At 56.8% G+C, this 25,430-nt stretch overlaps 3 protein-coding genes across 3 annotated transcripts; 2 read left to right on the top strand and 1 right to left on the bottom strand.

The window, feature by feature from the left end:
* Positions 1-9,416: 9,416 nt before the first annotated feature.
* Positions 9,417-25,339, bottom strand: NECAB3 (N-terminal EF-hand calcium binding protein 3). Its single transcript, XM_012637717.1, has 13 exons — positions 25,196-25,339; positions 23,363-23,387; positions 21,665-21,773; positions 20,674-20,699; positions 20,383-20,480; positions 11,961-12,097; positions 11,658-11,776; positions 11,420-11,499; positions 11,280-11,333; positions 10,727-10,839; positions 10,487-10,564; positions 9,926-10,017; positions 9,417-9,836 (listed from the first exon to the last, which is right to left on the bottom strand). The coding sequence occupies exons 1-13, from the start codon at positions 25,310-25,312 to the stop codon at positions 9,808-9,810; spliced, it is 1,077 nt and encodes a 358-aa protein (XP_012493171.1). The 5' UTR covers positions 25,313-25,339; the 3' UTR covers positions 9,417-9,807.
* Positions 13,727-14,791, top strand: LOC105827506 (chromosome unknown open reading frame, human C20orf144). Its single transcript, XM_012665706.1, has 2 exons — positions 13,727-13,852; positions 14,510-14,791. Exons 1-2 carry the CDS (start codon positions 13,727-13,729, stop codon positions 14,789-14,791), a joined length of 408 nt encoding a protein of 135 aa, XP_012521160.1.
* ACTL10 (actin-like 10) lies at positions 18,114-18,851 on the top strand. The gene has a single exon (XM_012637718.1). It carries the CDS (start codon positions 18,114-18,116, stop codon positions 18,849-18,851), a length of 738 nt encoding a protein of 245 aa, XP_012493172.1.
* Positions 25,340-25,430: the final 91 nt, after the last annotated feature.

The raw sequence follows: 25,430 nt of genomic DNA, 5'->3' as shown, positions 1-25,430 counted from the left end.
GTGATTTTGTATTATTATTACTTTTTATAGAGATGGGATCTTTTTTTTTTAGACAGAGTCTTGCTCTGTTACCCAGGCTATAGTGCCATGGTGTCAGCCTAGCTCACAGCAACCTCAAACTCCTGGGCTCAAGCAATCCTCCTGCCCCAGCCTCCCCAGTAGCTGGGACTACAGGTGCTCACCACCATACCTGGCTAATTTTTCCTATTTTTAGTTGTCTGGCTAATTTCTTCCTATTTTTAGTAGAGATGGGGTCTCGCTCTTGCTGAGGCTGGTCTTGAACTCCTGACCTCAAGCCATCCTCCTGCCTCAGCCTCCCAGAGTGTTAGGATTACAGGCGTGAGCCACCACACCCAGGCAGAGATGGGGTCTTGCTGTGTTGCCCAGACTGTCTTGAACTCCTGGCCTCAAGGTGTCCTCCCACTTTGGCCTCCCCTAAGCAAGTTTTTATAATCTTTAGTGGCCACAAGACGAGCTAGGGTAGCTTGGGTTTTTACTGGTTGGAATAAAGAACCAAAACCAACCAAATAATAATCAGAGTTCAATGTTTGTTTCTACAGGTAAGGTTTAGGTTTAGTGTGCAGAGCCTGGCCTACTTTTATGGGCTGTGGTTCCAGTAACAGTTTTGTTTTCAGAGTCTTTGTAATGCTTTTCTTTTTTTTTTTTTTTTTTGAGACACAAGTAGGCACAACACAAATACCCAGAATAAACACACCTAATTCAAACAGCAACCTCAAAATCCTGACTCTCCCTTTTTTTTTTTTTTTTTTTTTTGAGACACAGTCTCACTCTCTTGCCCGGGCTAGAGTGCCGTGGCATCATCCCACCTCACAGCAACCTCAAACTTCTGGGCTCAAGCGATCCTTCTGCCTCAGCCTCCCAAGCAGCTGGGACTACAGGCATGCACCACCATGCCCAGCTAATTTTTTCTATATATTTTTGTCCGATTAATTTCTTTCTATTTTTAGTACAGACAGGGTCTTGCTCTTGCTCAGGCTGGTTTCGAACTCCTGAGCTCAAACAATCCTCCCGCCTCGGCCTCCCAGAGAGCTAGGATTACAGGCGTGAGCCACCGCGCCCGGCCTGTAATGCTTTTCTAGACTGCTTTGCTTATGTGCTACCCAGAGGCCAATCTGTAAACCTGGGCAATATTCCACACTGAAGATCAGTTCTCAGATCTTTTGCTATGTTAATTCTGGTCAGTTTCACACAGAGGTTGCCAGGGCATCTGTCCATGACTTGCTATTCAGATTTAAAGAATCCCTTTGTCCAGAAACTTTCTGAAATTCTGCAACTCTCTGGTTAGGGGCAGGAGCACCACTGGGGCGGGGTGGGCAGCTAGAGGGGCAGGAGCAAGTCCAGGTTGCCCACATGGTTTCCAGTCTCTGCTGGCGCCATCCCAGCTACCAGGTTGGGAGTGGAAATTCAGGCTCCCCACTGTCATCTACAGTAGGACTTAAAAAATACCTTGATGTGATCAGGCTGCTTAGAGGGCTGGCCTTTATAGTTAATATTTGTGGGGCTGGGGTGGTGGTTCAGAAGGTGTCAGGTCAGTCACAGGCTCTCTGATGTTCAGCTAGAAACCAAGTGCAAATGCGACACCTGAGTGGCCGTCAGTCAGAGCACGTCTGTAGGATAAAACCAGCGTTCAGCATCACCCACTGAGGATCACTGACGAGTGGTGGGACATCGTAGTCTTCTTGCCAAGTGAGGAGTGATTGCAGGAGCCAGCAAAGATGAAAGGTGGCAGATGTTCGTACCTTCCGTTGTCCTCTGGATGCCCACTTGCCTGCAGGACGCCTGACTCCACCCAGGGGTGAAGATGGCCCAGTAAGAAGTTGTTTTAAGCCCACCTGCTGGGGAATAGGCAGCCCTCCTTGAGGCGTGAGCACTCCACCTTGGGGGCTCCCTGCAGCTCAGGACCGGTGCTCTCGCAGATCTGCTCAAGTACAGTCCGGTGACCGTGAGGTCACAGATTAGGTGGATCTTTTCTGAGGTAGTGCTCAGTTACAAATGTCTGTCAAAGCTACCAGCAGGAGTCCACCCCGGCACTGGCTGCTGTCCTCGGCAGCGTGGACTTCCTTTGCCCGTCTGGGCCAGAAGGTCTGCCAGGAGTTCATCGCTTCTTCATAGCAACTAGAAGCATCATCGGTTTCCAGACAGAAAGTCTAAAATTTGCTTTGTACAGCCCTGTCCCAAAGTTGAAGTCATCCCCAGCCCTGTCACCTGCTTGCAAAAGGTGTAGACACTGTTCTGGGTAGTTATAGAAAATATCTCAGCAAGTGTGTTTGAAGGTCCCGCTACACAATGGGAATTACAGTATTGATTTCTTCGGAGTGAAAGCATAAATAATGACCATGTGGCCATTTGTCCTGGAAACTGGAGAAGGGATTATGGATTAAATAAATCACTGAAAATGGAACACATCTTGGAGGCTTTCTTCAGAACTGGACTAGAATCAAGGTTTCCAGGCTTCCAGGTCAGTAGACCAAGCCAACTTCCTTAGTTTTGTTTAGCTGTTTTCAGACAACTGGGTGGTAGCATGTTTGAACCAAATGTAATAAAAGCCAGAAGGACCTGGGCTGTTCCAGCATGGGCCAGATGGCCAGCTGTCTGAGGAGTCCTGCCCGGCTTGTGGTGGGGACCACACGAGCAGCTCAGGCCTTCCTGCTCTTGAGTGTCTGTAGTTCTTGTGAAACCAAAACGTTGACTACCTGCCTCTTTGCCCACAGGCATTGACACGCTCATTTCCAAAGACGATGGTGCAGGTGACCTTTCCCATCACGAGCCAGCAGGTTAGGAGGCCTGAGGGGCAGGCCTGGCGTCCCCCACCTCCCGCTCCACAGCCCGAGAGCTAGAGCTTCCCCTGCAGACCCCTTCTGGTCAGGCCTCCAACTGTCCCGTGTACACTCCCATTGATGCTTATACCAAATAGGGCACGTGCGGCTGGTGTCTGTCAGGGACAGCCCCGACCCTGCCTTGGAGTGGGCAGAGAGAAGCAGCAATAAGCATTAGGTGAATGGTGAACAGACTGCGGCTAAGAGGCCTTGGGTCCACTTACGTGGCTTTCCAAGTTCCTGATGAGGCTACAAAGGCTCCGTTCACAAAAGAAAGCCAATAATGTAAATAAATAAAAAATGAAGCCTCCAAGCGTGGTTTTTAAAAGGGGGATGATGAATGTGAAGCCACCCACAGGATGTGTTAGAGTCTGGTTTTTCTGTGCTTTGTCATTTTACTCTGGTAGGAAGCTTTGTTACTTAACTCTGTGCATAACTTATTTAATGTACTGTATAAACAAACCAAAACTGTTAAATATGTATTTAGTTTGTTCTACTTAAAGTAGTCAATAAAAGGCTATATTCCTTTTCTGACTCAAGCTAGCATGGGACTGGGAGGAACGGCGAGGTGGCCTGCCCCGATTCTCTCATACCTTCGGGGAAGGGGCGAGAGGCTCTGCCCGGTCCTTGTTACAGCCTAAAGCATCCGGGGGAACGAGAGCGGGAGGTGCTGCCGAGGAGGAGGTTCCGGGAGCTGGAACTCCCCGGGCCTGGAGCTGGGCCTCTCCGGGAAGCCAGCTGCAGCTGCCCGGCCTGTGCCCAGTGGGCCTGCAGTCACGTGCCACCGACAGCTCACAGACACTCCCAGTTCCTTGTTCTCTTTCCCTCACCGTTAAGAGAAAAAGGAAGGAAAATTCAACCACACAAAGTTTGAAAAATAGGGTAGTGGACTTCTGTATAATAACTTACGTATTTCCTTAGAACATTTGAACACAAATGCCAACATTTTCTGGACTTAAGAATATTCATTTATGTCCTTTTTACATTGATGTTAAATCGTAAGTAATTTCACCATTGCCTTCACATTTATTTGCTTAATGGATGCGTAATTTAATTGAGGCCATAAATTTTTTTAACTCTTCACCTCCTGTTGGGCAGTCGGATTGCTTTCAGGTTTTCCTATATGACATACTGAAGTAAACATCTTCCTTCACATTCTTATTTCCTTAGGATAATTTTCCAAAGTGAGATTTTTTTAATACTGCACATTTCTCGCATGCTTGAAACTGGTTCAGACTACTTTCCATGAAAGCCCACCAGCTTGCAGCGTCTACGGCAGCCTCTGGCTAGACTTTCCGCAACCCTAAGAGCGGTACGGGCGCACCTGTGTGCAGAGCCTTGGGCTGTCAGTCCGGTTGACTAGCTGGTAAGCTGTGGCCTCTTCGAGAGGTCGGTTGACAACACCAGCTTCACAGGTCCCCAAATGCAAAGGGAGGATTGCTTTCCAGATCTCAGGGTAAGGAGAAGGGCTGGGCTGTAGCCTTGGCCCCAGAAGGCAAGGTGGGGGCTTGGCTGTGTGATCTTGTATGCAGGTGGTGCCAACTGCAAGCCTTTCCAGGCTATGCTACAGTCCACCTAGAACAACAGGATCTCAGCCATGGGACTGTGAGCCTTGCACGAGAGCACTGTATTGGTATAAAGGGAATTTACCATAGAAATGGCAGACTGAAAATTTTTCATTGCTACAAAATGCTCAGATGACAGATAAATTATAGTGAATATACTTTGCATTGCTGAGGTCACTGATGAGAAAGTTTAAGAAACCCCCAAGGGCCAGAAAAAAAGTAAGCTGAAACCATAGAGGTAGTAGAATACAGAAGAGAAAATTTGTGCTGCTTGTGGGAAAAAGAAATTCCAAGAACTCAAGAGTTGGAGGGGACCGTGCAGCTGGGCTTTGCGCCTGTACAAAGTGGAGAAACCAAAGCCAGGCCCTGTCCTTGAGGCAGGTCACGCAGCCTGGGCCCCCGTGAAAAGGCAGCGGGGAACAGCTGCCTGTCTGCAGTGGGAACTGAACTGGAAACACCTCACGTCCCTGCCTGAGAAAAAGAAAAAAGGAATCTCATTAGAGACTGTCTAATCTTAGGTCTGGTCTCCTGGGACAGGAGTTCTGAGTTACACTGCTCCAGCGGGTAAGGAATCCGGGGCTGAGAAATTACGATGATTACCCAAGGCCCCTCCGCATGCCCGCGTGTTACATCCCAGCCAATGAAGAGCTGGCCAGGAGAAGGACTGAGCACCCAAGGAAACGAGCCATCACGAGCAAGTCAGCAGGAGCAGTTGACAATTGATTTAGACCCCTGGGACTTAAGATACCGGAATTATCAGATGCAGAATAGAACTATGGAACTTCTGAAGGTGGTGCTGAGAAAAATAAGCAAAAAGTAAGGTCTCTGAAAATGGCTAGGTAGATTTAAAAATAAATAGAATTCTGAAAATGACAATCATTGAAATACTCGGTGCATTATTAAACAGCAGATTAGATGACTGAAGTGAAAATTAGCGGCACATTGCCTTTGTCAGAGAGAGACAGAGGTGGAAAACATGAAAGCGTTACTCCTTCTGGAAGGTGGGTTGCGAGGGGAGAGCCCTTTCACAGGCGCCAAGGAGCCTATTGACTTGTGTTTCTCAGTATAAAGGGAACTAACCGGCCTGAGTCATCTCAGGATGAAAAAAACACATGGAGCCAAACTCTTCTAGCCCCTCTCTGCTTGTTCCTGACTGCTGGTCTTTCCTGCTCCCCTTGGTTTGAGGGACCCGAACAAGCCACCTCCATGCCTGGGTCAGCTTCGTCGCCTGCTGCCAGGCGCCCTCTTGCGGAGAGAGCTGGACCTGCCGCCTGTGCTACCTCCATCCACGAGCCAGATTCCTTTCCAGGGTGCACACGCAGCAACTTCTGCCATCCCCTCTGCACCGACCTTTTCTGTGGCTGCCTTTCTGCCCCAGAAGTTCTGCTAATGTTCTCTCAGTGTCTCCTAGGGAGTTCCAGAAGTGATCAGAAAACTCAGCCTCCATGTCCCCCACCTTCCACCTTGCACTGGGCTCTTCCTCGCTGCCCCATCTGCCACTTTGCAGGCCCCAGAGCCTGGCGTTGCTCCTTCTTTGGGTATACGTGCTACTGTCTCCTCCAGCCTGGCTGGTGTCAGCAGAGGTACTACCGGAGGATGCCTTCTCTCAGTGCTGTTCACACTGGCAGGTAGCTACTGGTGCCAAGGGAGTGTGACCAGAACAAGGCACTTGTTCTCTGAGCTTGTTTCTTCTTTTGAAATTGGGGGCGCTAACGATGCCTACACCACTGGGTTGTTGCGAGGGTGAAATGTGATCACATGGGTATTGCCCCTAGCACAGGGCCTAGCACCCAGGAAGCCCTCGTAAACTGTGGCTGCCGTTGTAACCTGGTTCCCTCCCTGCCTATCTGTGATTTCCGTGAAGGTTCACCTTAGTCCCCAGCACCCTGCATGGGTCTTGCTCGAGTAGTGGTATCTGTTTCAAGAATAACTTCTGAAGACTCGCTTCATTCTCAGTCCCTTCCTTTCAACCCATCAGAGGCTGTGAAGAGAACCGTAGGGCAGTGGCCACCCTCTAGACTGCTGCTGTCTCTCCAGCTCTGGCCTGGCACTGGCTCAGTCCCCAGGACAGCTTTGAACATGCACAGGTGAGTCACAGGTGCAGGTGTGAGGAGGGAGGAGGCAGGTGCAGGGAGTGGGTGGAGGGGGGGTAGCTGGCTGAGGAGCCCTGAGCTCTCCCAACTTCAGGACTCCACCTGCCTTTGACCTGGGTGCTGTCACCAACCTGGGACATCTCATCGTCCTCAGCACCTGCCACAAAGCAGGTGCCCAGTGGCTGTTGAAAGGGGCTTCAGCTACCAAAAGCAGGGTTGGGAAAGGTGCCCCAGGCCTGATGGCTGTGACCGGCTCCTTACAGCTGAGGTGTTTCTATAGTAGATGGGTGGCTTGGGACAAAGGCCACGGAGGGGGTTACCAAGGTTGCAAATGACCCCGCTCAGCTGGAGTGAGATTGAGGGAGGAGGCTGCACAAATTGGGAGTAGGGACTCACTGCTAAGGGCTCTGAATGCCAGAACAAGAAATCAAATGATCTTGACGCTGAAGGTAGTGGGTGCCATTGAAGGGTCTTGGCCAGAGGAGGGTGGTTTTCAAAACTTTGAACCCACTTTACGGGGAATGGACTGGGGTCAGGGGAAGTGGGGAATGGAAACCCAATAACGAAGCTGCTACAGGCTGGGTGCAGTGGCTCACACCTGTAATCCCAGCACTTGGGAAGGCTAAGGTGGGAGGACCACTTGAGGCAGGAGTTTGAGACCAGCCTCAACAACATAGTGAGACCCCATCTCTAAAATAAAAGGCTGCTAGAGTCTTCCAGGCCAGAGGGGATGGAGGCCCTAACTTGGGGGATAGGGCGAGGGGGTACAGTGTTGATGGCAAGGTAGAAATGCAGGTGGGTTTGTGGGAATAAACTGACACAAGTAAAGGCTTGGGGACCTCCTATGTGTCCCCACAGCCCTGACCCCAGCTCAGAAGTTTGTTTTCCTGTGACTGCAGCTGTAGCCCCCCTACCCCCATCCCTGTCTGCGTCCAGCCCCACACCCACCCATGTTGTCACTCCTGTCTGGCACCCTCCTGGCTCACTGTCACCTGTTAGACAGCTCAGCCCCGGTGGCCCTCACACTCTGCAGTTCCCTTCTGCTTCCCGTGTCCTGCGTCCGCACTGAGACCTCTGCTCGCTTTTCTAGCTCGGACCAAACCTGGTCATTGCCAAGTGACCTTCCCGACCCCATGGGACCCGCCCCTGAATCTCCAGCCTTCAGATGGAAGGAGGACACAGCCCATCTTATTTGAAAACTATTAAAAAGGGGTGAACTTTAAGAACCCCACTGCAGGGCGAGGCAGGCAAGGTGCCTCCAGTGCAAAATTAAGGAGGCACCCACTCCAGGGGTGTCAGCTTGAGGGCTGTGGCATCTTTGTTTAACGAAGGCAATGGGAAGTGTATTTCAGTTTTGAGGGTTTGCTGTCACTGCTGTTTCTGTGGAAGGCAAGAGAAGAGATGGCATCACAGCACAGGCAGGAAGCACGTTACTTCCATCGGCTGCTTCTCTAACAAGGACGTACGTGCGATGGCACGCGAGGAACAAACCTCCCCTGGCCGGCCGAGCCGGGTGTGGCTCACATGCCAGCAGCACTTTCTAGGAGCTGCCAGGGCTCTGGGAAGTAGGGTGGCAGGAGGGCAGCCTGGCACTGGCCAAAGAGCCACCAGGGATCCTCACATTGGCTCTTTGGCCTGGGCAGCCAGGTCAGGTCGTGGAGGAAACTCTTGTCTCCTGCAGGGGCTGCTGGGGAGAAACCGCAGGAAGAACCCTGCCTGGAGCCCCGGACTGGGATGCCCACCTCAAGTTGGTGCCATTTGAGCTGCCTTTCTAGCCATGCCCCAGTGCCCAGCAAGGACCTGGCACCACCAGGGCATTCGGGAACATCGGCAAAATGTCACTTGTCCCACTGGCCACTCACCTCTGGCTTAAAACCTACTATGGCTTCCTTGGGAGGAAGCAGCCTTGGTCCCCAACTTCACCTTGGCCTCGGCCCTGCTGCTGGGCTTCCCCTGGTTCCCCAAGCTCACCTCCCCTGACGGGGCCGTTCCCTCTGCCTGAAACACTGCTCACCCTAACACCCCAGACCAGGTCAGATGCCTAGGTGTCCCCGTTGGTCACCTCCCCTCCATGCCCCCACTCTCTTCCCCCAGCGGCTGGTACTCAGCCATTATTCTCCTGGAACTGCTCTACGTCAGGTGGTGGCGGCAGCGACAAGTCCAACTTGGCAGGGGAGGTTCTGTCTGGGGACAGGTCTTCCAGGAATGCAGCCAAGCTATTTGGGACTCTGAGAAGGCTCTGTGTGGGGTGAAGCTAGAAGCCCCAGCAGATTTTGAGAGGTTGAAAGCAGAGACCATGTTACCTCCCTTTCCCAGGCTGGACCCCAGAAACAGGGTTTGTAGGGCTGAGCAGCCCTGAATCGAGGAAACCTTCACCAGCTGTGATGAAGTTGCCACTCTGCCACCATGGGAGTTCCAGACGGGACTCAGGTGATTTCCAAAGAAAGGTTTTCTGCCCTGAGTTTCTGGTCTGGGAGGCATATAGACCCCACAGCCTGGCCTTGGCAAGAGAGAAGAGGCGACACCAGAGGTGACCACTGCCTTTATTGCCTCTGTGCCAGGGTCCCGGGCTGGGGCTCAGAGGTCTCTGGGGGCAGCAGGCAACCCTGGGCCCAAATTATTGCTACTTGGCAAGGTTACCTTGGGGCTCCCCACAGTGCCCTGAGAATGGGTGGGGTGTAGGCATGCAAATGATATGCAAATGACATGCAAACCAACCCAGGATCCTCCAGAGGTCTCTGGTCCATCCATGGGTGCTGGAAGGGTCAGGGGCCTGCCAGCGCAGGAGGATGCTGGGGACACCCAGGCCCTTACCCCACACTGCCAAGTGATCTGGCCCAGCCTCAGGGGTTGAGGTGTGAGGGGCTGGGGGGTCCCTGAGCATCAGGCCTGGTTCTGCCACTGGCTGGGGAAGAGCAGAAGCCTGGTCCCGAGATAGCAGGAAGAAAGCAGGACACCCACTAGGCAGCCAGATGGCCTGAGGGCCACACTGAGAGGGGAGGGAGCTGCCCTGGGTCACACAGCAAGGCAGGGGCAGAGGGGACCAGAATCCAGGCCTCCTGAGCCAGGCAGAAGCCAAAGTGCCATGGAGACTAAAGCTATAAACAACAAAATATGCTGTGATAAATAAATAAATAAATAGAAAGCAAGCGGCCCAGTCCCTGATCCCCAAGCTGAGAGACCCTGTGCCAGCGGGCCTGGCCCAGGCCTAGAAGGAGGCGGGATCCTTGGTCTTGGTGCTGAGCTGACCAGTCCAGAGGTTCCCAAAGGAGGCAGGCAGGGCCCCAGGGTCCTTGGTTATGCAGCTCAGGCTCAGTTATTATCCACAGTCCACCAGGAGGCTGTGGGTTGGAGTTGGGAGTCAGGAGCCATCGGGGCCACTGCCCCTCCTGGTCCCAGGGCTGGGGGGAGGGGTCAGGCTGCAGCACACCTGGGAAGAACACAGTGCTGAGGGTGTCCGGAGCCCGCAGGTGGTCAATGAGGGTGCGCTGGAAGGCCTTACTGCAGGACGACTGCTGGTGCCTGCAGAGGGGACCAAGGCTACAGCCACGCACCCTTGGGTCTCCCCATGCCCATCCCAGTCCTGCTGCCTGGATGCAGATCCCAGGCCTTCCTCAGGCTGGCTCTGAGCCTCGGTTTTCTCTTCCGTGAAATGGGGACAAAGGATCTGCTTCACTGGAATACTATGAAGATTGAATGAAGGTGCTTGGCATAAGGTGTAGCGCACAGCAACATTGGTGTATACTTGTTGAGTGCCTACTGTGTACCTAGCACTGCACTCAATTCTTTACATGTCATCTCATTTAGCCCACAGGAGGCTGGAACTGTTGTCACACCCATTTTGGAAAAGAGGACTCTGGGGCTCAGGTGGGTTAGCCAACTCATCTGAGGTCACAGAGCCAGTAAGTGGGAGAGGAGGATTTGAACCCAAGCCTGACTCACCCCAGGGCCCACACTTCATAAACGGCGGCTGTTAGACCATCACCCATACCTTCTCCAGGAGGCCTCATCCCGCCAGAATTCATACAGGGTGAAGGAGGCGCTGTCCAGCATCTTCTGGGCAGACACACTGTGGGGCCAAAGACAGGGCCAGGCCAGGCCAGAGCTGCCACGACCGCTGCCCACCCAACCAGGGGTCCCATGGGAGCCCTGGCCCAGGTCAGCCAGCCCAGCACCCCTCCCTGCTCACCCCCTCCCCACCTCAGGTCCCACCAGCCGGCTGAGGACTCACTGCAGACAGTGGCTCTGGGCCCCTGTGAAGTCCACATAGCAGCACAGGGCTCGGTGGAAGTCCTGCAGGGCTTCCTCTGCCACCTGGACCTGTCTCTGGGCCACGAAGATGTGCTGGCAAGAGAGGTGGCCAGTCAGCTAGGGCAGGGCAGGCCAGGGTGCAGGGTGAGGAGCTGGCTGTGGCCTCCCGGAGGACCCCAGCCTCTTGACCTGTGCCAAGTCCAGCCCACCCTGCGCAGGGGCTCCTGCTGCCAACCTGCCCCCGGACGTCCCAGACTCCATCCTCCTCTCCCATCTCCAAAGGCACTGCCTGATGCAGCCAGTGTCCCTCTTGCTCACGGTACGCTGGCCCAGCCCTGGTTGCAGACATGCAGACAGGGGAACTGAGGCCCCGAGAGGGGCAGTGGTTTCTGCAGGGTCACAGAGCCCGCCAGGCCTGGGAAGGGGCACATGTGCACTGCAGAAGGTGGGTAGGCAGCTGGCCCCATGATCCCTCACTTCATGGGCACCTCCAGCCCTTGCCATCCAGCTGCCTGCCCCTCTCCCGGGCTCACCGAGTCAGGCCCCTTAGCCAGGTCCTCTTCATGCAGGGGTTCCAGCCGAGGGGCCTGTGAGGGACACAGAGCGTGGGCCTGACTTGGGCAGATGCCGGGAAGGTCCTCCCCCGTGGGGCACTGGCCCCGTGGCTGCTCACCTTGCACTCGAGCTGGTCAATGAGCTCCTGGAGACGGTTGACCTGGAGCCGCCATTGCATCTCGGCCTCTGAGCTCCGCCCTGGGGGCCCGAGGGGGGTCAGGCATGGGCCCCTCAGGCCGGGAGGCTTCTCAAGACGAACTGAGGGACAGTGGGGGAGCAGACGCTAGGGGAATGGGGGATGTGGCGCCCACCCTGGACCCTCCTTGGCCAGGCCTCCCACCCTGTCACAGGCGCACCTTTGTCAGAGGAGCCAGGAGACCAGCTGGGTGACCGACTGATGCTCTTCAGGGCCCTGCGCCCTGCCCGCCGGCTGCCATGGGGCCTGCTCTGCGCTTCCACACTCTCTTCATCTGACCTAAGGGGAGTGGAGGGTCAGCCACTGCCCCCAGACCCACAGGGCCAAGAACTGGAGCCCCAGAACATGGAGCCCCAGCTCCTGGATGCTGCGCTAGGGAGTGTGAAGAGGATGAGGGATGTGAGATGGGGGGACAATGGGCACTCATGAACTGTACCCGCAGGCTGGCAGGGTCCCCACCTACCTCGAGCCACGGGCCTGGGCCTCCAGGGTATCTGATGCCCCCTCCAGTGAGCTCTGCAGGGCTTGTAGCTGGCTCACTGTCTCCCGCAGCAGGAAGCGTGTCACGAACTGGTCCACCTTGGAGGCCTGCTCATACTCCTGAGGGCCGAGGGGGACGGTCACCATTGCCAGGATTCCTGGCCTGCGCATTTACTTCTGAGTGGGGAGCTGCCTCCCCGGTCCCCTTCCTCTTGCCCATCAGAGCAACAGTGGTAGTGCCAAGGGCAGGGGCATGCAAACCTGGCGTGGGCAGGGCAGCACTGAGGCCAGCGGGCAAGGAGGGCCTGACCCCTCCTCGTCTAGGCATGGCCTCCCTTCCTGGGGGTTGTGAGACCAGCTCATAGGGAGGCGTCTGCCAGCTGGCACGCCTGGCTTTTGTGGACCTCATGGCCCCTTCCCCGTCAGGGCTGCCACCTTCAACATCACCGTGGCCAGGGAGGTCCTAGGCACAGCTAGGCTGGTGAGGGCTGGTCACAGGATCTCCAAGGCCCAACTTTGACACGTGAGGAAAAACTCGTATCCATATGCATTCATTCGTTTGTCCATGCGACAAACGTTTACTGAGCCCTTTTTTACTAGGAGCTGCAGATACAAGACAACCGAGTTGCTGTCCTCACTCCCCCCAGTATTGACCCCGCCCCACATCACCTCCCTCCCGCGGCCCCTCCCAAGGTGGGCGGAGAAGCAGGGGCCAGCGTGCTCTAGGCCCCGTGCTGCCCATCCTGGGATTCTCAGACTCCCCCGCTCCCCGCACCTTCTGGTGCCTCAGTTTCCTCATCTACAGAGCAGGAATAACACTCATCACACTGAGCTGCTGGGAGGCCCCCAGGAGTTAATTCCTACATAGGACTCAGCCCAGGGCCTGGAACTTAAGTTCCCAATACCACAAGAAAATTTTTGTTGTCAAACATAATACAAATAAGGAACCTGCCCACTTGTACACCCAACAGTCACAGGTGTCCTGAGAATCGCCTCACCTCCACCCCTTCCCCACCATCCAGGTGCCTGTCCTCCCTCTACAACGGGGCTCCAGAGGCTCTGTCAATCAGGGGCTTCATCTCCTGCCCATGACCTCCTCAGCTGAGCCAGCAGATGGGAATTCCCGGGCCAGGCTTATGAGCTGTCTCCCAAGACAGGGACAGAGAAGAGGCTGGGTCCTTTCGTTCTCAGACAAGCCAGGGTTTCTGTCTCCAAGAAATCTTTCCAAAAGATTCCCTTTTTGGCACTTAAGACAATCAGTCAGTTTCTGTTGCTTGCAACCAAAGAACCTGATGACAAAAGCACCCATTCTGTGCCAGGCGCTATTCCAAGAATTTCGTTTAACCCTCATAACAATACAGGAACCATAATTGACCCCATTTTGCAGATGAGAAAACTGAGGCCAAGAGAGGTTAATAATCTTGGCCAAGATCAGACAGCTAGTGGCAGGGCCATAATTCAAACTGAAGTCACAGAAATTCCTCTCTATCACTAACCACCTCACATGTATTGCCTCGCTTATAAATCATTGGCCTAGTTTTACAGCTGAGAAACCAAGGCCAGAAGTCACAGAATGAATGGAGCCCAGATTCACCTGTGAATTCTGGGAGGAGGAGCCCGGACCCTAGAACCGGTGACCTCAACTTATGAGGTCACAATGTGGCCTCCCCCGGACAGGGCGGGGCCAGGGCCTGGAATACCAGGCAGAGGCAGCATAGACTGTAGCCCCCAGTGGTGATCAGCCCTGCCATGGGAAACAACAGTTCCCACAAAAGGACCAAAGCACCCAAACAGGCCCGCAAGGAGAGGCCACCTGACGTGGACAAGGCCAGGTGGAAACAGTTCTTCAGTCACTTCAAGCGGAAGAAGAAGAGTGTGAGTGTAGGGGTGGGGTGAGGTGAGGAGGCAGGCAGGGGTCAGGAGACTCTGGACAGGCTGGCAGGAAGGGATGCTAGGAGGCCTTGTGGGCAGAAGTCCTAGGGGTAAGAGAAGGGTCAGAAAATCCCTCGCAAAGATGAGGGTCCCAGGAGCCTAGATGGGTATGGGTAGGGGTCCTAGAAGCCCAAAGGGGAGGGCAGGGATTCCAGAAACCAAGAGTGGATGAGACGTGGGAGCCCAGATGGGTGGACACGAGATGGAGTCTCCCAACGCTGGGTGGAGGTGCTGGCGTGGGCAGTCAGCCCTGGTTGGTACTACTGGGGCTGTGGGCACGGGAAACTCCCTTATGCCCTCTCTTGGCCCCCAGCCTCAAAGCGTGCTGCATCCCCCCGCTTCAAGCGCGCAGAGGCCCTGGCCCAGGCATCAAGGCTGGGAGGGCAGACAGGGATCCCATAAACGTGGAGGCAGCTGGGTCTCAGGAAGTCAGCCTGGGGTAGGTGAGGGTTTCCAGAGCAGAGGCGGTGGTCCTGGCGTCCAGCAGGGAAGAGTGTGCTTCTCCCCACCGGCCCTGCGCATGGAAGGGTGACAGGATTCCTGGGAGATAGGAGCCAAGCGGATGAGCTCTTTCCCCTCACGCCCTTGCCCCATCGCCAGACCAAGATCGTGCTGCTTTTCCCCGTGTACAAGAGGCAGCAGCAGGCCGAGGCTGGGCGGCCGGCTGAGGACGCGCCGGGCGCCGCGGGGGTGCCGCCAGAGGCGCCCATGCTGCGCGGAGCGGGCGACGGCGCGGGGCGGCGCGAGAGCGCGCGCGCGCCCGAGATGAAGAGGATTCTGGTGCTGCTGCTGCTGCTGCTAGACGCGCGGCTGCAAGAGGAGGGGCGCTGCGCGGGGGACCAGCCCCGCCAGTGGCGCCGCTGCCCTCGCCCGCGGCCCTGAGCGCCTGGCCCGGCCCCCCGCCCCCGGCCCCGGGACCCGGCCCAATAAAGAGCCCATAGTAACCATGGCGTCTGCTAGCTCTGTCTGAGCCCTCGGGGGCGAGGGGGCCTGGGGTCCTGGAGCGAAGCCGAAGCCAAGGCCCAGAGCCACCGCCATGGTCTGGAGCCAGGGCTGCCTTTTGCCTTCTCCTTCGTCGTGCCAAGGGTCAGAACCAGAACCCCTCCCCAGGTCACCCTGCTACAGTGGCGGAGGCTGTTCCCCTTCCCCCCACATTCCAGACCCAGAGCAGATCCTGCCAGGCCCAAGGGAGGACTGAGGAAAACCCAGGCTTGGCCGCACGAGGAGGAAGGACCTGTTTCCATTAAAGGCCTAACACCTTCAAGAGTCCCCAGTATTCAGAAATCCCTCCTAGGCAGAGGGAGTGTCGCAGACAGACAGAATCCTAGGAACAGCCAGGATCCCACAGTCAGCCGGGGTGAGGCCTTAGACTCAGATTCTGCCTGTGGAAGCACCTAGGAGAGGCTGGAATCCCTGGGCCTCTGGCCCCTCACTCCTACCCCACTGTGCTTGGTAATCCCCAAACACTCACCGCCCGCCCTGCCCCAGCCTTTCCCAAGTAACCTCCATCAGATTCAGCCCTTGTCTCTCAAACTACCTTGTCTAAAGTCGTCTTCCAAACCACTGGTTGTGCTGGGCAGCTGAGGCCAGACCTCTGGATGCCAAAATCACTGCCCTTGGCCCTGTCCAGGAGACAGGATGGGTCCAGGGAGTTTTCATGGTGGGGAGGGGGCTTCTGAGGACTAAGGTCACAATGAGTCCAAGCCACACTGTCACTTACGGTCTCCAGTGTGAGGCTCGCTCCCTAAATCACTCACATGAGGCCAAGCACACTTTCTGTGGGCAGGATCCAGCTGCTTCTCATGCTCCTGGGTCCCAAATCCAGTTCCACACCCTAATGCCACCCCAGCCCTGCCAAACCTGCAGCCTTCCTTCCTGCCACACACTGGTGACCAACCTCAGAATGCCCCTTTTGGGGGCAGACACAGTAGGGGTGAAGGACCCAGATCACTAGAGCCACCAGCCAGCTTCTTTTGCAGAAGATGCACTTTTTTTTTTTTGAGACAGTCCTGCTATGTCACCCTCACTAGAGTGCAGTGGTGTCAGCCTAGCTCACTACAAACTCAAACTCCTGGGCTGAGGCGATCCTCCTGCCTCAACCTCCCGAGTAGCTAGGCCTACAGGTGTGTGCCACTGCACCCGGCTAACTTTTCTATTTTTAGTAGAGATGGAGTCTCGCTCTTGCTCAGGCTGGTCTCAAACTCCTGATCTCAAGCAATCCTCCCACCTCAGCCTCCCAGAGTGCTAGGATTACAGGCGTGAGCCCTTGCACACAGCCTAAAGATGCACTTTTGTCACTGTCAACGCAATCAACATCCCTCCACATTGCCTGCATCAGGCTGGAGGTTGCATGACCCCTGCTTATGAGAACTACCATCTCTACGGTTACAATCAGGACAACCATGTTTTTCCAGGGGGCCAGCCTCCTGGCCATATGTGATTGGTCCAAGCTGGTCCTATGAGTCCCTTCCCTGGAACTGGAATTCAGGAGCTGGAAGAGACCATGTTTTCCACATGAACATGCACAGGCTAAAGTCAGTTTTCAGAAGAATAAAAACACAATGCAAAGACAGTGCACAGCCTGGGTTCCCCACAGCCCCATGGTCAGACTCTACTCCTGAAACTTGATTTCACCCTCGCCTTTGGTATCCCTAAGACAAGATCCTTGTAATAAAAATCCCTGTTTTAGCTTTTGTTCACTTGAGTGAGTTTTCTACTTGCAACCAAGATGGTCCTAAAGACAATAATGAGGCTTTGTAGAGACAAGTGGCCCGTTTTCTGTGTGTGACGATTACTACTACCTTTTGGAGAGAGAAAGTGGGCCCAGAGAAAAACCAGGACTTGCTCAAGATTGCACAGTGGTGTCAGTTTCAGAACTAAGTCATAAACTCAGGCCCACGTGAGTCCATTTGAGGAAGCCCCTGAAGATGGAGCCCCTAGGTGGGCTGCCTAGGCACCTCAGGGCTAAGCGCACAGAGGAGCCTACCATGTGGCCCGAGTACATCAGATAATCCGAAGTGGTTTGGGGAAGGCATCAGACTGGCTGTGCTGGCAGCTGAGGCCAGAACCCTGCATGCTAAAGTCGCTGCCCTTGGCCCTGTCCAGGAGAGAGGATGGGGCCAGTTTTCATGGGGGGTGGGGGCTGTTAGCGCCGCCAGTGCTGAGGACTGAGGTCACAATGAGTCCAATCCAAGTTCTTTTTTTCCTTCCTCCTTTGACCAGCCCCTCCACCTCCACAACCAGGAACTTCTTGGGCCAAGCCCAGGTGAGAGATGCCAGGAGGCTGCCTGGGGCTCAAGGGCTGGGCTGGACTCCTGGGTGCCTAAGGGGGATATATGTCCAGATGGCCTTGCCACAAGGCGCCTTCATTCCCCGAGCTCTGTTCCTCCGGGTAGCTTCTCGATATCTAAAAGGATTTGGCCTGGCCCTCTCGGCATCGACCTCAGCTGGGGCCGAGGGGGCGGAGAGGCACAGCAGAGGCGCGTGCTGAGAGGTGGGGCCCAGCGCGAGAGGAGACTGACACGGAACCAGAGGCGGGGCCTCACCCAGGGGCGGGCCCACGAGCTGAAAAGGAGCCCGCCACACCGGCCCGAAGAGGTGGGGCCTCACGGCCAGGGGGCGGAGCCAAGAATTGGAAAGGATAGTTATCTGGCCCAGAAAAAGAGGCCTTAGGCCCATGACTCAGGGCCAAGATCCCATCCATCTAGGATAGAGGGGAGGCCTCGCAGACAAGGCACAGCCGCGCGGAGGGGGCAGGCCCTTCGCCGAAGGGCGGGGCCGTGCCTGGAAGGTGGCGTCGGCATCCCGGAGGCGCCAGGCCCGCGGGTGGCCCTCACCGGGCCACCTCGCGCTGGTGGTGGACCCGGGCTCGGGCTTCACCAAGGCGGGCTTCGCGGGCGAGGACCAGCCGCGCGTAGTGCTGAAGAGCTCCAGTCTGGTGCCCAGCTGGGACCGGCCCGTGCTGCCCGGCGCGCCCGGCTGCGAGCTGGTGGGCGGCGTGGCGCGGGCGCACCCCATCAAGCACGGCGTGGTGGTGGACTGGGAGGCGCTGGAAGGGCTGTGGGAGCGCCTGCTGGTGGGCGGCCTGCGGGTGTGCCCAGAGCAGTGGCCAGTGCTGGTAAGCGACTCGCCGTCGGCACCGCCCGCGGGCCGCGAGAGGGTGGCCGAGCTGCTGTTCGAGGCCCTGGAAGTGCCCGCGTGCCACATGGCCAGCACCGCGTTGTTGGCGCTCTGCTCCACCGGCGCGTTCACCGGGCTGGCAGTGGAGGCGGGCGCGGGCGTGTGCCACGCAACGCCTATCTACGCGGGTCATTCGTGGCACGAGGCCACCTTCCGGATGGACGTGGCAGGCAGCACCCTGTCGCGCTACCTGCGGGAGCTGCTGGTGTCAGGGTGCCCCAACCTCCAGGAGCAGGCCCTGTCCCGCAAGGCCATCACACAGCTCAAGAAGCGCTGCTGCTATGTGTCACTGGATTTCGAGCGCGATCTGCATAACCCTGCCCGCCACCATCCGGCCAGCTTCTTAATGAGCAATGGGTGTTCCGTCCACCTAAGCAGCGAGCGCTTCCGCTGCCCCGAACCCATCTTCCAGCCGGGCCTGGTAGGCCAGGCTGAGCCGGGACTGCACGTACTGGCCTTCCAGGCGCTGCAGAAGATGCCCGCAACACTGCGGGCGCGGCTGGCTCACAGCGTGGTGCTGGCGGGAGGCTCCACGCTTTTCCCTGGCTTCGCTGAGCGCTTGGACAAGGAGCTGGAGGCGCAGTGCCAAAGGCACGGCTTCACAGCCCTGCGGCCCCACCTGGTGGCCAAGCCCCAGCGTGGCACGGCCGTGTGGACAGGCGGCTCCATGGTGGCCTCCTTGCGCTCCTTCCAAAGCAGCTGGATGACCCGGGGCATGTACCAGGAGTGTGGCTCCAGGTTGGTGCACGAAGTATTCAACTGAGTCAGGCTGGACTGGAGGGGGTGGTGCCACGGGGGGTGCAGAGGCCCTGGGCTGAGGTGCAGCTCTATCAGAAGCATCGAGTGCCAGATAAAGTCTCATGTTTGGAGCTGGTGGGGTAATTGTGTATCGATGGGCCACCCCCTACCCTTTTCTGGGCCTGGAGAAGGTGGTTAGGAGCCATAGGACCCTCATTTTTGACCTGCAGTTTGAATCTCCCAACCACTGCCAGTTCAGAGAATGCCAGTCCAGCTGCCCAGCCCCAGGGCCATTTCCATGGCAACAAGGAAGGTGATGCCACCATTTGTGTGCACACTACAGATAGGGAAGTCCCCTCATCCCCTCATCATGTAACATTTGGACACACATTCCATGCCATGTCCCAAAGGACAACTCTGAAAAAGCTACTAAATCGCTCACTTGAAAGCAACCAGTAGAAGCCCTGTCCCCAGCTGTGTGCTCAGGTGATTGTTGACTCCAAGGGCCTCAGTTTCCCCTTCTGTAAAAGGCAGTGTCAGGCTCACTGCTCCCTCCCCCTCATAAGAGCTATGGGGCAAAGGGAGGTGGAGACATTTCTTAAAAGGAACACACAGACCGGGCGCGGTGGCTCACGCCTGTAATCCTAGCACTCTGCGAGGCCGAGGCGGGTGGATCGCTTGAGGTCAGGAGTTCGAGACCAGCCTGAGCAAGAGCGAGACCCTGTCTCTACTAAAAATAGAAAGAAATTATCTGGACAACTAAAAATATATATATAGAAAAAATTAGCCGGGCATGGTGGCGCATGCCTGTAGTCCCAGCTACTCGGGAGGCTGAGGCAGGAGGATCACTTGAGCCCAGGAGTTCGAGGTTGCTGTGAGCTAGGCTGACGCCACGGCACTCTAGCCCGGGCAACAGAGCCAGACTCTGTCTCAAAAAAAAAAGGAACACACAAAGGGTGGGGTGGCTTATTATTTGAAGTCATTGCCCAAGGTCCTGGAGTCCTGGCTGTCCGCACTGTTTATGCTTATGCACACACGTGTCCACACGTGTGCACAAACACACAGGTACTCACATACCTGGTTACTCACATATGTCCTCGGGCCAGACCCTGCCCCATAGGCTCCATGCACCAGGACTTGTGTGAGCACAGCACCGCCCCACCCCCCAGCTCATCCCTGCTGGGTCCTGGGCTGCTTAAAGTCCCAGGACAGTTACAAATGGCCAATAATAAAAACAGCAGCAGCAGCTCCTGATATGAAGCACGTACTGTGTGCCAGACATTGTTCTGGGTGCTGGGAGCAGAGCAGAGAACTAAACACAAAAGTCCCTGCCTGCCTTCTCATGCACTGGTCCCAGTGACTGTGGAGGTAGGCTCTATGATCCCTGGTTCACAGATGAGGAAGCTGAGGCCCAGAGAGTAAGGGGGCACAGGCACAAAGTGGGAGAGCCAAGATTGGAACCCAGGCCTCTAGCTCCATAGCCCTGAGCCAAGACAGCGGCCAACAGACACCCCCCGCCTCACTGCGGGCCCCCCACCATCAGCCACTCCACTCACCAGCTTGGTGGCGTCCATGGCAGTGAGCACTGCACGATTCAGCGACTCCAGCGCCGCCAGCACAGGCCGGTAGACACCCAGGTGTTCTGAGAAGTAGTCTGTGGGCAGAGTTGGTGCTCAAGGGTTCCTGGGCCTCCCACCCATCTACCCAGCCTGGAATTCAGCAGCCAAGCAAGCCTCATATCCCAAGCCCAGCCCATCCTGTCCCATCAGGTGACCAGCAACAGCCCCCTCGCCACAGCCACCCACCCAGGGGGCACGGGAGACAAGAGCTCCCATGGGCCTACTCACCACACAGTTTTTCCGTTTCTAAATTGCTGCAGGGAAAAGAGAAGGTGCCCTTCAGACCTTTAGGCTTGGCCTGGTAAACTGGGAAGGCAATGCCCCCGCTCCCAACCGACTCCCAATGCAGCCTGACCAGGAGGTGACCCCTGCTCCACCCCAGATTAAGGTGCTCCATGGGCAGTCCTTGTTGGGGGAGGAGAAAGGGTACTACTGCCCCTGTCAAATGCTCTGAGGGCAAAGGCTCAGACCCACTCTTGGCCTCCGAGGGGACCTCAGGCCAGGGGGAGACAGATGTGGACGCGGGCCGGAGAGGAGTGGTCAGAGTTGGGAAGGGGAATTAGGACCAGGCGGGGAATGGGGTATTCACTTCATAGGTCAGCGAGGGCTTCTAGAGAAGGGGCTGCCCAAACTAGGTCTTGAAGGACAAGGAATGCGGGGAGGCTGCCAGTGGGGGAAGGGGAACACCACAAATGAAGGCTCCAGCCCAAGCCTCAGGAGCCTCCGAGAGTCTGAGATTTATCCTAAAGAGAGAAGGGAAGTGAGAAGAAGGAACAGCTGTGCATGTGTGTGCACCCATGTGAGGGAGCACAGAGAGGAGTGTGCACACTCTTGCCAAGACGTATATATGTGGGAGCACATGCGGGGAGATGTGTGTGTGTTCGTGCACCTGCATTACTGGGTGGAAGCAGGCGGGGCCCAGCTGTCCCCAGGCATCCTCTGGTCCCTGCAGGAATCGGCAATGGAGGGCTGAGCAATGGGTGGTGACTCAGACTTGGCTATTTTTGGGGTCCCAGCTGGAAGCAGTGTAGTGGGCAAGGCTGGAGCTGGGGGGGGTGCGCGGGCTGGTTAAGTTGGCACCAAGCCTTAGCACCTTTCTCCCTGCCCCCAATCGCAAGAGTCCTCCAAAAAGAACAGAGGCAGCAGGGGACACAGTGGTGTAGGGACAACCTAGCCTTGCATCCCCCCATGGCCCAGCCATCCCCTCTCTCGTACTCACTCGGTGAAATGCCCATCAATGCCGCTGAACAGTTCCCGCAGCTCCCCTGGGCTGAGAACCCCATCGGCAAAGTAATTCTGGAATTCCTCAAATGAGAGCTTACCATCATCTGGGGTGGGGGGAGGACAGGGAGCAAAGTAGGTATCCCTGAATCCTGACTGCACCCCTGCCACCAGGTCCAGGGCCCCCAGAGGCCTTATCGCATCTCACAACCACCCAGCCAGGTGGGATGGGAGACTTAGCTCAGTGGGGGGGCCTGACTATTGGGGACAAAAGGACTGGGGTCCTCAAAGGTGTCCACTGAAGGCAACAGGACCCACTTTGCAGGCACCCAGGGGACAGGGCAGTACACACATGGCATTGGGTAGGGACTCAATAAATGCTTGCTAAATGAAGAAACAAACAGGCTGGGACATGGCCAGAGCATAGCAGGGCCTCAACATCACTTGGGAGGACTTGGAAGCCAAGTCTCTGCCCCAGATGCTGGCCAGCCTTGCTCCAGGGTTGAGGGAACCTCTGTGTTCTGGACCCAGGACCTTCACAGAGAAGACACAGGGCAGATGAAGTCTTCCTAAGAGTTGGAGCCTCTGGACGAAGCAGCAGGCTGGCTCAGGAGGGAATGAGCTCCCCATCACGGGAGGCATGTGAGCAGAGGCCGACAGCATTCGAGTGGTATAGTCAAAGACACTGGAGACTTGGCCTCAATGATGTGCGAGGTCTCTGAGCAGATGGGTGGGGGGAGCCCGGCTGAGGGAGAGTCTGAGCCTCCCCTGACAGAAGGCCCTGATCCAAGTGGGGGCAGGTGTCCTGACCAAAGGTTGAGACAAACATCTCTACCAATCTGAAGAGACCCCAAGAGAAGGGGCAAGGAGTGGGGACATGACCCTGTCTCAAGGAGGCTGAGACACAAGAGGGTCTGAAGACCCAGATGAAAGGAGCTCCGGGCTGGGTCAGCCGGCTGTTCCAGGCCATCTAGGGGCAGCAACCTGTTGCTGGCTGGATCCTCTAGGCCTCTGCTTGAACTTGCAAGGCTTTCCCAGACCAGGGCCTGAGACTGCCCAGGACCCAGGGCAGGGGGAGCTGACCCCCTGGGCACTGGACCCAGCCTTATCCTTGCCCAAGTGGTGGGTTTAACTGTATCCTCCACACCCGCCCTGGGTCCAGATGGTTGGTCATTTGGGAAGCTACTAGGCCCTCCACAAATCTGAGTAAAATCTTCCAGTAGGCCTGGTCTCTGGTACCTCACCCTTCCAAGCCCCTCACGCAGGGAGCCCGGGACCAACTGTCACAAAGACCCGGGCTCCTCGAGGCCCACCTGTTAAAGGCTGTGTGACCTCAGGCAGCCTGCTTCACCTCTCTGGGCCTCTGCTCCTTTGTCTGTGAAATGAGGTGAAGAATTCCAACCTAGCTGGTGGTTGTGAGGACAGCAGGAGGTCATGTGCAGCAAATAGCCATCACTGTGCCAGGGTGCTATGTGAAAGCAAGCCACTGCCTCCAGCCCCTGGCCAAACCACACTGCCTCTGCGCTCCATCCTGCCAAACTGGCTCAGACCACACTTTTTCTGGGAAGGATGCCTCGATTGATTCTCTTGAAGATTTTTCTCTACTCTAGACTGTGCCCTCCCCACCCCGCAACTCTCCCCTGGGTGTCTCCCCACCATGCCTCCCTCTGTGGGACCCAGGGGAAGCCACACTCACCATTCTTGTCTGCTCTGCGGAAAACCTAGAGGACAAGGGGTGGGGGGAGGGAGCTGTGAGTGGGGCCTAGGAGTTGAGGCCCCTACCCAAAGCCCCTACCCAACCCAACAGGGCTCCAGCTGGCCTGCCTGCCCCCTGCCTTGCCTTTCCTACTGCCTAGCCTGGTCCCAACCCCCTACCCAGCTCAGCCCTGCAGGAGCTTTTCCTGCAGGAGACACAGGAAGAGCACACAGCAGGTGCCACCCTTGCTCACTTCTCCTGCAGGGCCTGGCCTCCCAGGGAGGGGAGAGTTCCAGGCCAGCTCCCTACATCCCTCCCTCCCACACCCAGAGTCCAGCCCAAGTTCTGTCTGATGCATCAACCCTTGGCATGGCCCCAGCTTGAGGAAGTTTGGGGAAATGGGCCAAGATGCGGCCCAAGGATCCTGGGCAGCCGTCCCAGACCTGAACCCGCAACTCTGCTGTGTGGCCATGGTCTATCCCAGACTCTACCTTCTCTGCCTGCTTTTTGGAGACAGACACCAGGCAGTGGCTAGTCCTTTCTTTGCAGGTGCCTCAGTTTTCTGACTAGCGCAGTGGGGAGCAGCCTGGGCTTAACCCTTTCAGGGCTAGGGCTTCCTATGAGGCTGACTTTCTGAGAGCCTTGGAAAGGCGTGTATATACATGTATGTGTGCAAGGGGGAGCAAGGGTGGCAGAAGGCAGGGTCAGCAGATTTTATTTACGGAGAGGCAGAGATAAAGGGCAACAGAGGCAGAGAGGAGCGGAGTCAAGACAGATTCTGCTCCTCTCCCAGGAACCAGCACTCCCAGGTCACCTAAAGCAGCCCAGCAAGGGGAAGACCAGTAGGCCTGGCAAGGAGGGGCGGGCTAAAGCCTGAGCAAAGAGCCCCCATGGGCTCTGGGTCCTGAACGCCAACCCCCTCCAGCTGTTTTCTCAGGGTCAGTGAGGCTCAGGAATGACTCTAACCCCTAATCTGACCAGAGAAGTTCTGTTACTGGCTTAGGGTCACACAGCAGCTCAGTGAGGTCTGGGTGGGGTAGATGGAGATACTTAGTGGGGACAGGGGTGCTAAGCTGGGAATGAGACACCTGGGGCCATACGCTGTTGTGTCCCTTCCTCCACGTGTGACCTGGGACATAACCCCTTAGGCCTTGATTTTCCTACCTGGGAAATGGGAGGGTCCCTTCCAGCCAGGTGGGCTGTGGTCAAGGTGCTGAGTCACTGGGGTCAGTGGGGAGGGGGCAGTGGCACAGCGTTTCCCTCTGCTGGGGACCTCCGGAGTGGGGGCATGAGAGGGGCAGGACAGGGTAGAGAAGGGGCTGCAGGGCCACGACTGCCCCATGGGAGGGGGACCGAGACCACAGACGATGACTGTGGGCAGCCTTTACCAACTGTGGGACTCCACTGCTCTCGGGTCGGGCCTGAGGCACTAGGGTCAGGAGTGAGGAGCTCCTTATGCTTCCACCGCCCCCCCGACCCTGTCAGCCCAGCCTGGGGCCACCAGAGTGGGCACAGTGACTGCTGCTGTGATTAAGTGTTGACAGCCCCCACCCCCACCAGACACACAGATGGGTGGGTTTGGGGGTGGGGGGCAGCAGGGGCAGTGACACTGGAGCAGAGACATGAGGAGACTCAGAGAGACAGAGAACGGGAGACACAAAGGCAGCGAGGTCAAGATAAGGGAGACCCAAACAGACAGTAGTGAGAGGGAGAGACACTGACATAGAGACAGAGACAGAGAAAGACGCAGAGACGGAGCCAGGGAGACACAGGGGGAGACGCGATCGAGACCTGGGGAGGCCCCGCGAGAGACACCGCCCGCGCCCCACTCACGTCCTGGAAGAGCGCGTGTCCGGCAGGCCCGGCGTCGGGCGTGGGCTCGGGGCGCCGCAGGGGCTGGGGCGCGGGCGGCCGGAGCAGGCACACGGCGAGCAGCCCAGCGCACGCCATGGCGCCGCCCGCTCGGCTCGGGCTCGGCTGCGGCTCGCTCCGGCCCCGGACTCCGCCGCCGCGGACTCGGTGGGGCTGGGGGGCGCCCGCCCATTGGCGCCGACGCGCGAGCCCCGCC

The sequence above is a fragment of the Propithecus coquereli genome, unplaced genomic scaffold (assembly GCF_000956105.1).
Source record: "Propithecus coquereli isolate 6110/MARCELLA unplaced genomic scaffold, Pcoq_1.0 Scaffold122, whole genome shotgun sequence".
NCBI lineage: Eukaryota > Metazoa > Chordata > Mammalia > Primates > Indriidae > Propithecus > Propithecus coquereli.
The sequence above is the reverse complement of the archived record's forward strand: the minus strand, read 5'-3'. Positions and strand labels throughout refer to the sequence as shown.

Bases quoted from the DNA above. Each gene is read 5' to 3' on its own strand.
- LOC105827506 (XM_012665706.1), top strand. From the start codon at position 13,727: ATGGGAAACAACAGTTCCCACAAAAGGACCAAAGCACCCAAACAGGCC. The intron at 13,853-14,509 runs GTGAGTGTAGGG...CCCCATCGCCAG, and splicing joins TCAAGCGGAAGAAGAAGAGT to ACCAAGATCGTGCTGCTTTT.
- ACTL10 (XM_012637718.1), top strand. From the start codon at position 18,114: ATGGCCAGCACCGCGTTGTTGGCGCTCTGCTCCACCGGCGCGTTCACC.
- NECAB3 (XM_012637717.1), bottom strand. From the start codon at position 25,312: ATGGCGTGCGCTGGGCTGCTCGCCGTGTGCCTGCTCCGGCCGCCCGCG. The intron at 10,565-10,726 runs GTGAGTCCTCAG...TTGGCCCCACAG, and splicing joins GCCCAGAGCCACTGTCTGCA to TGTGTCTGCCCAGAAGATGC. The intron at 9,837-9,925 runs GTGTGCTGCAGC...TCCAACCCACAG, and splicing joins CAGCACTGTGTTCTTCCCAG to CCTCCTGGTGGACTGTGGAT.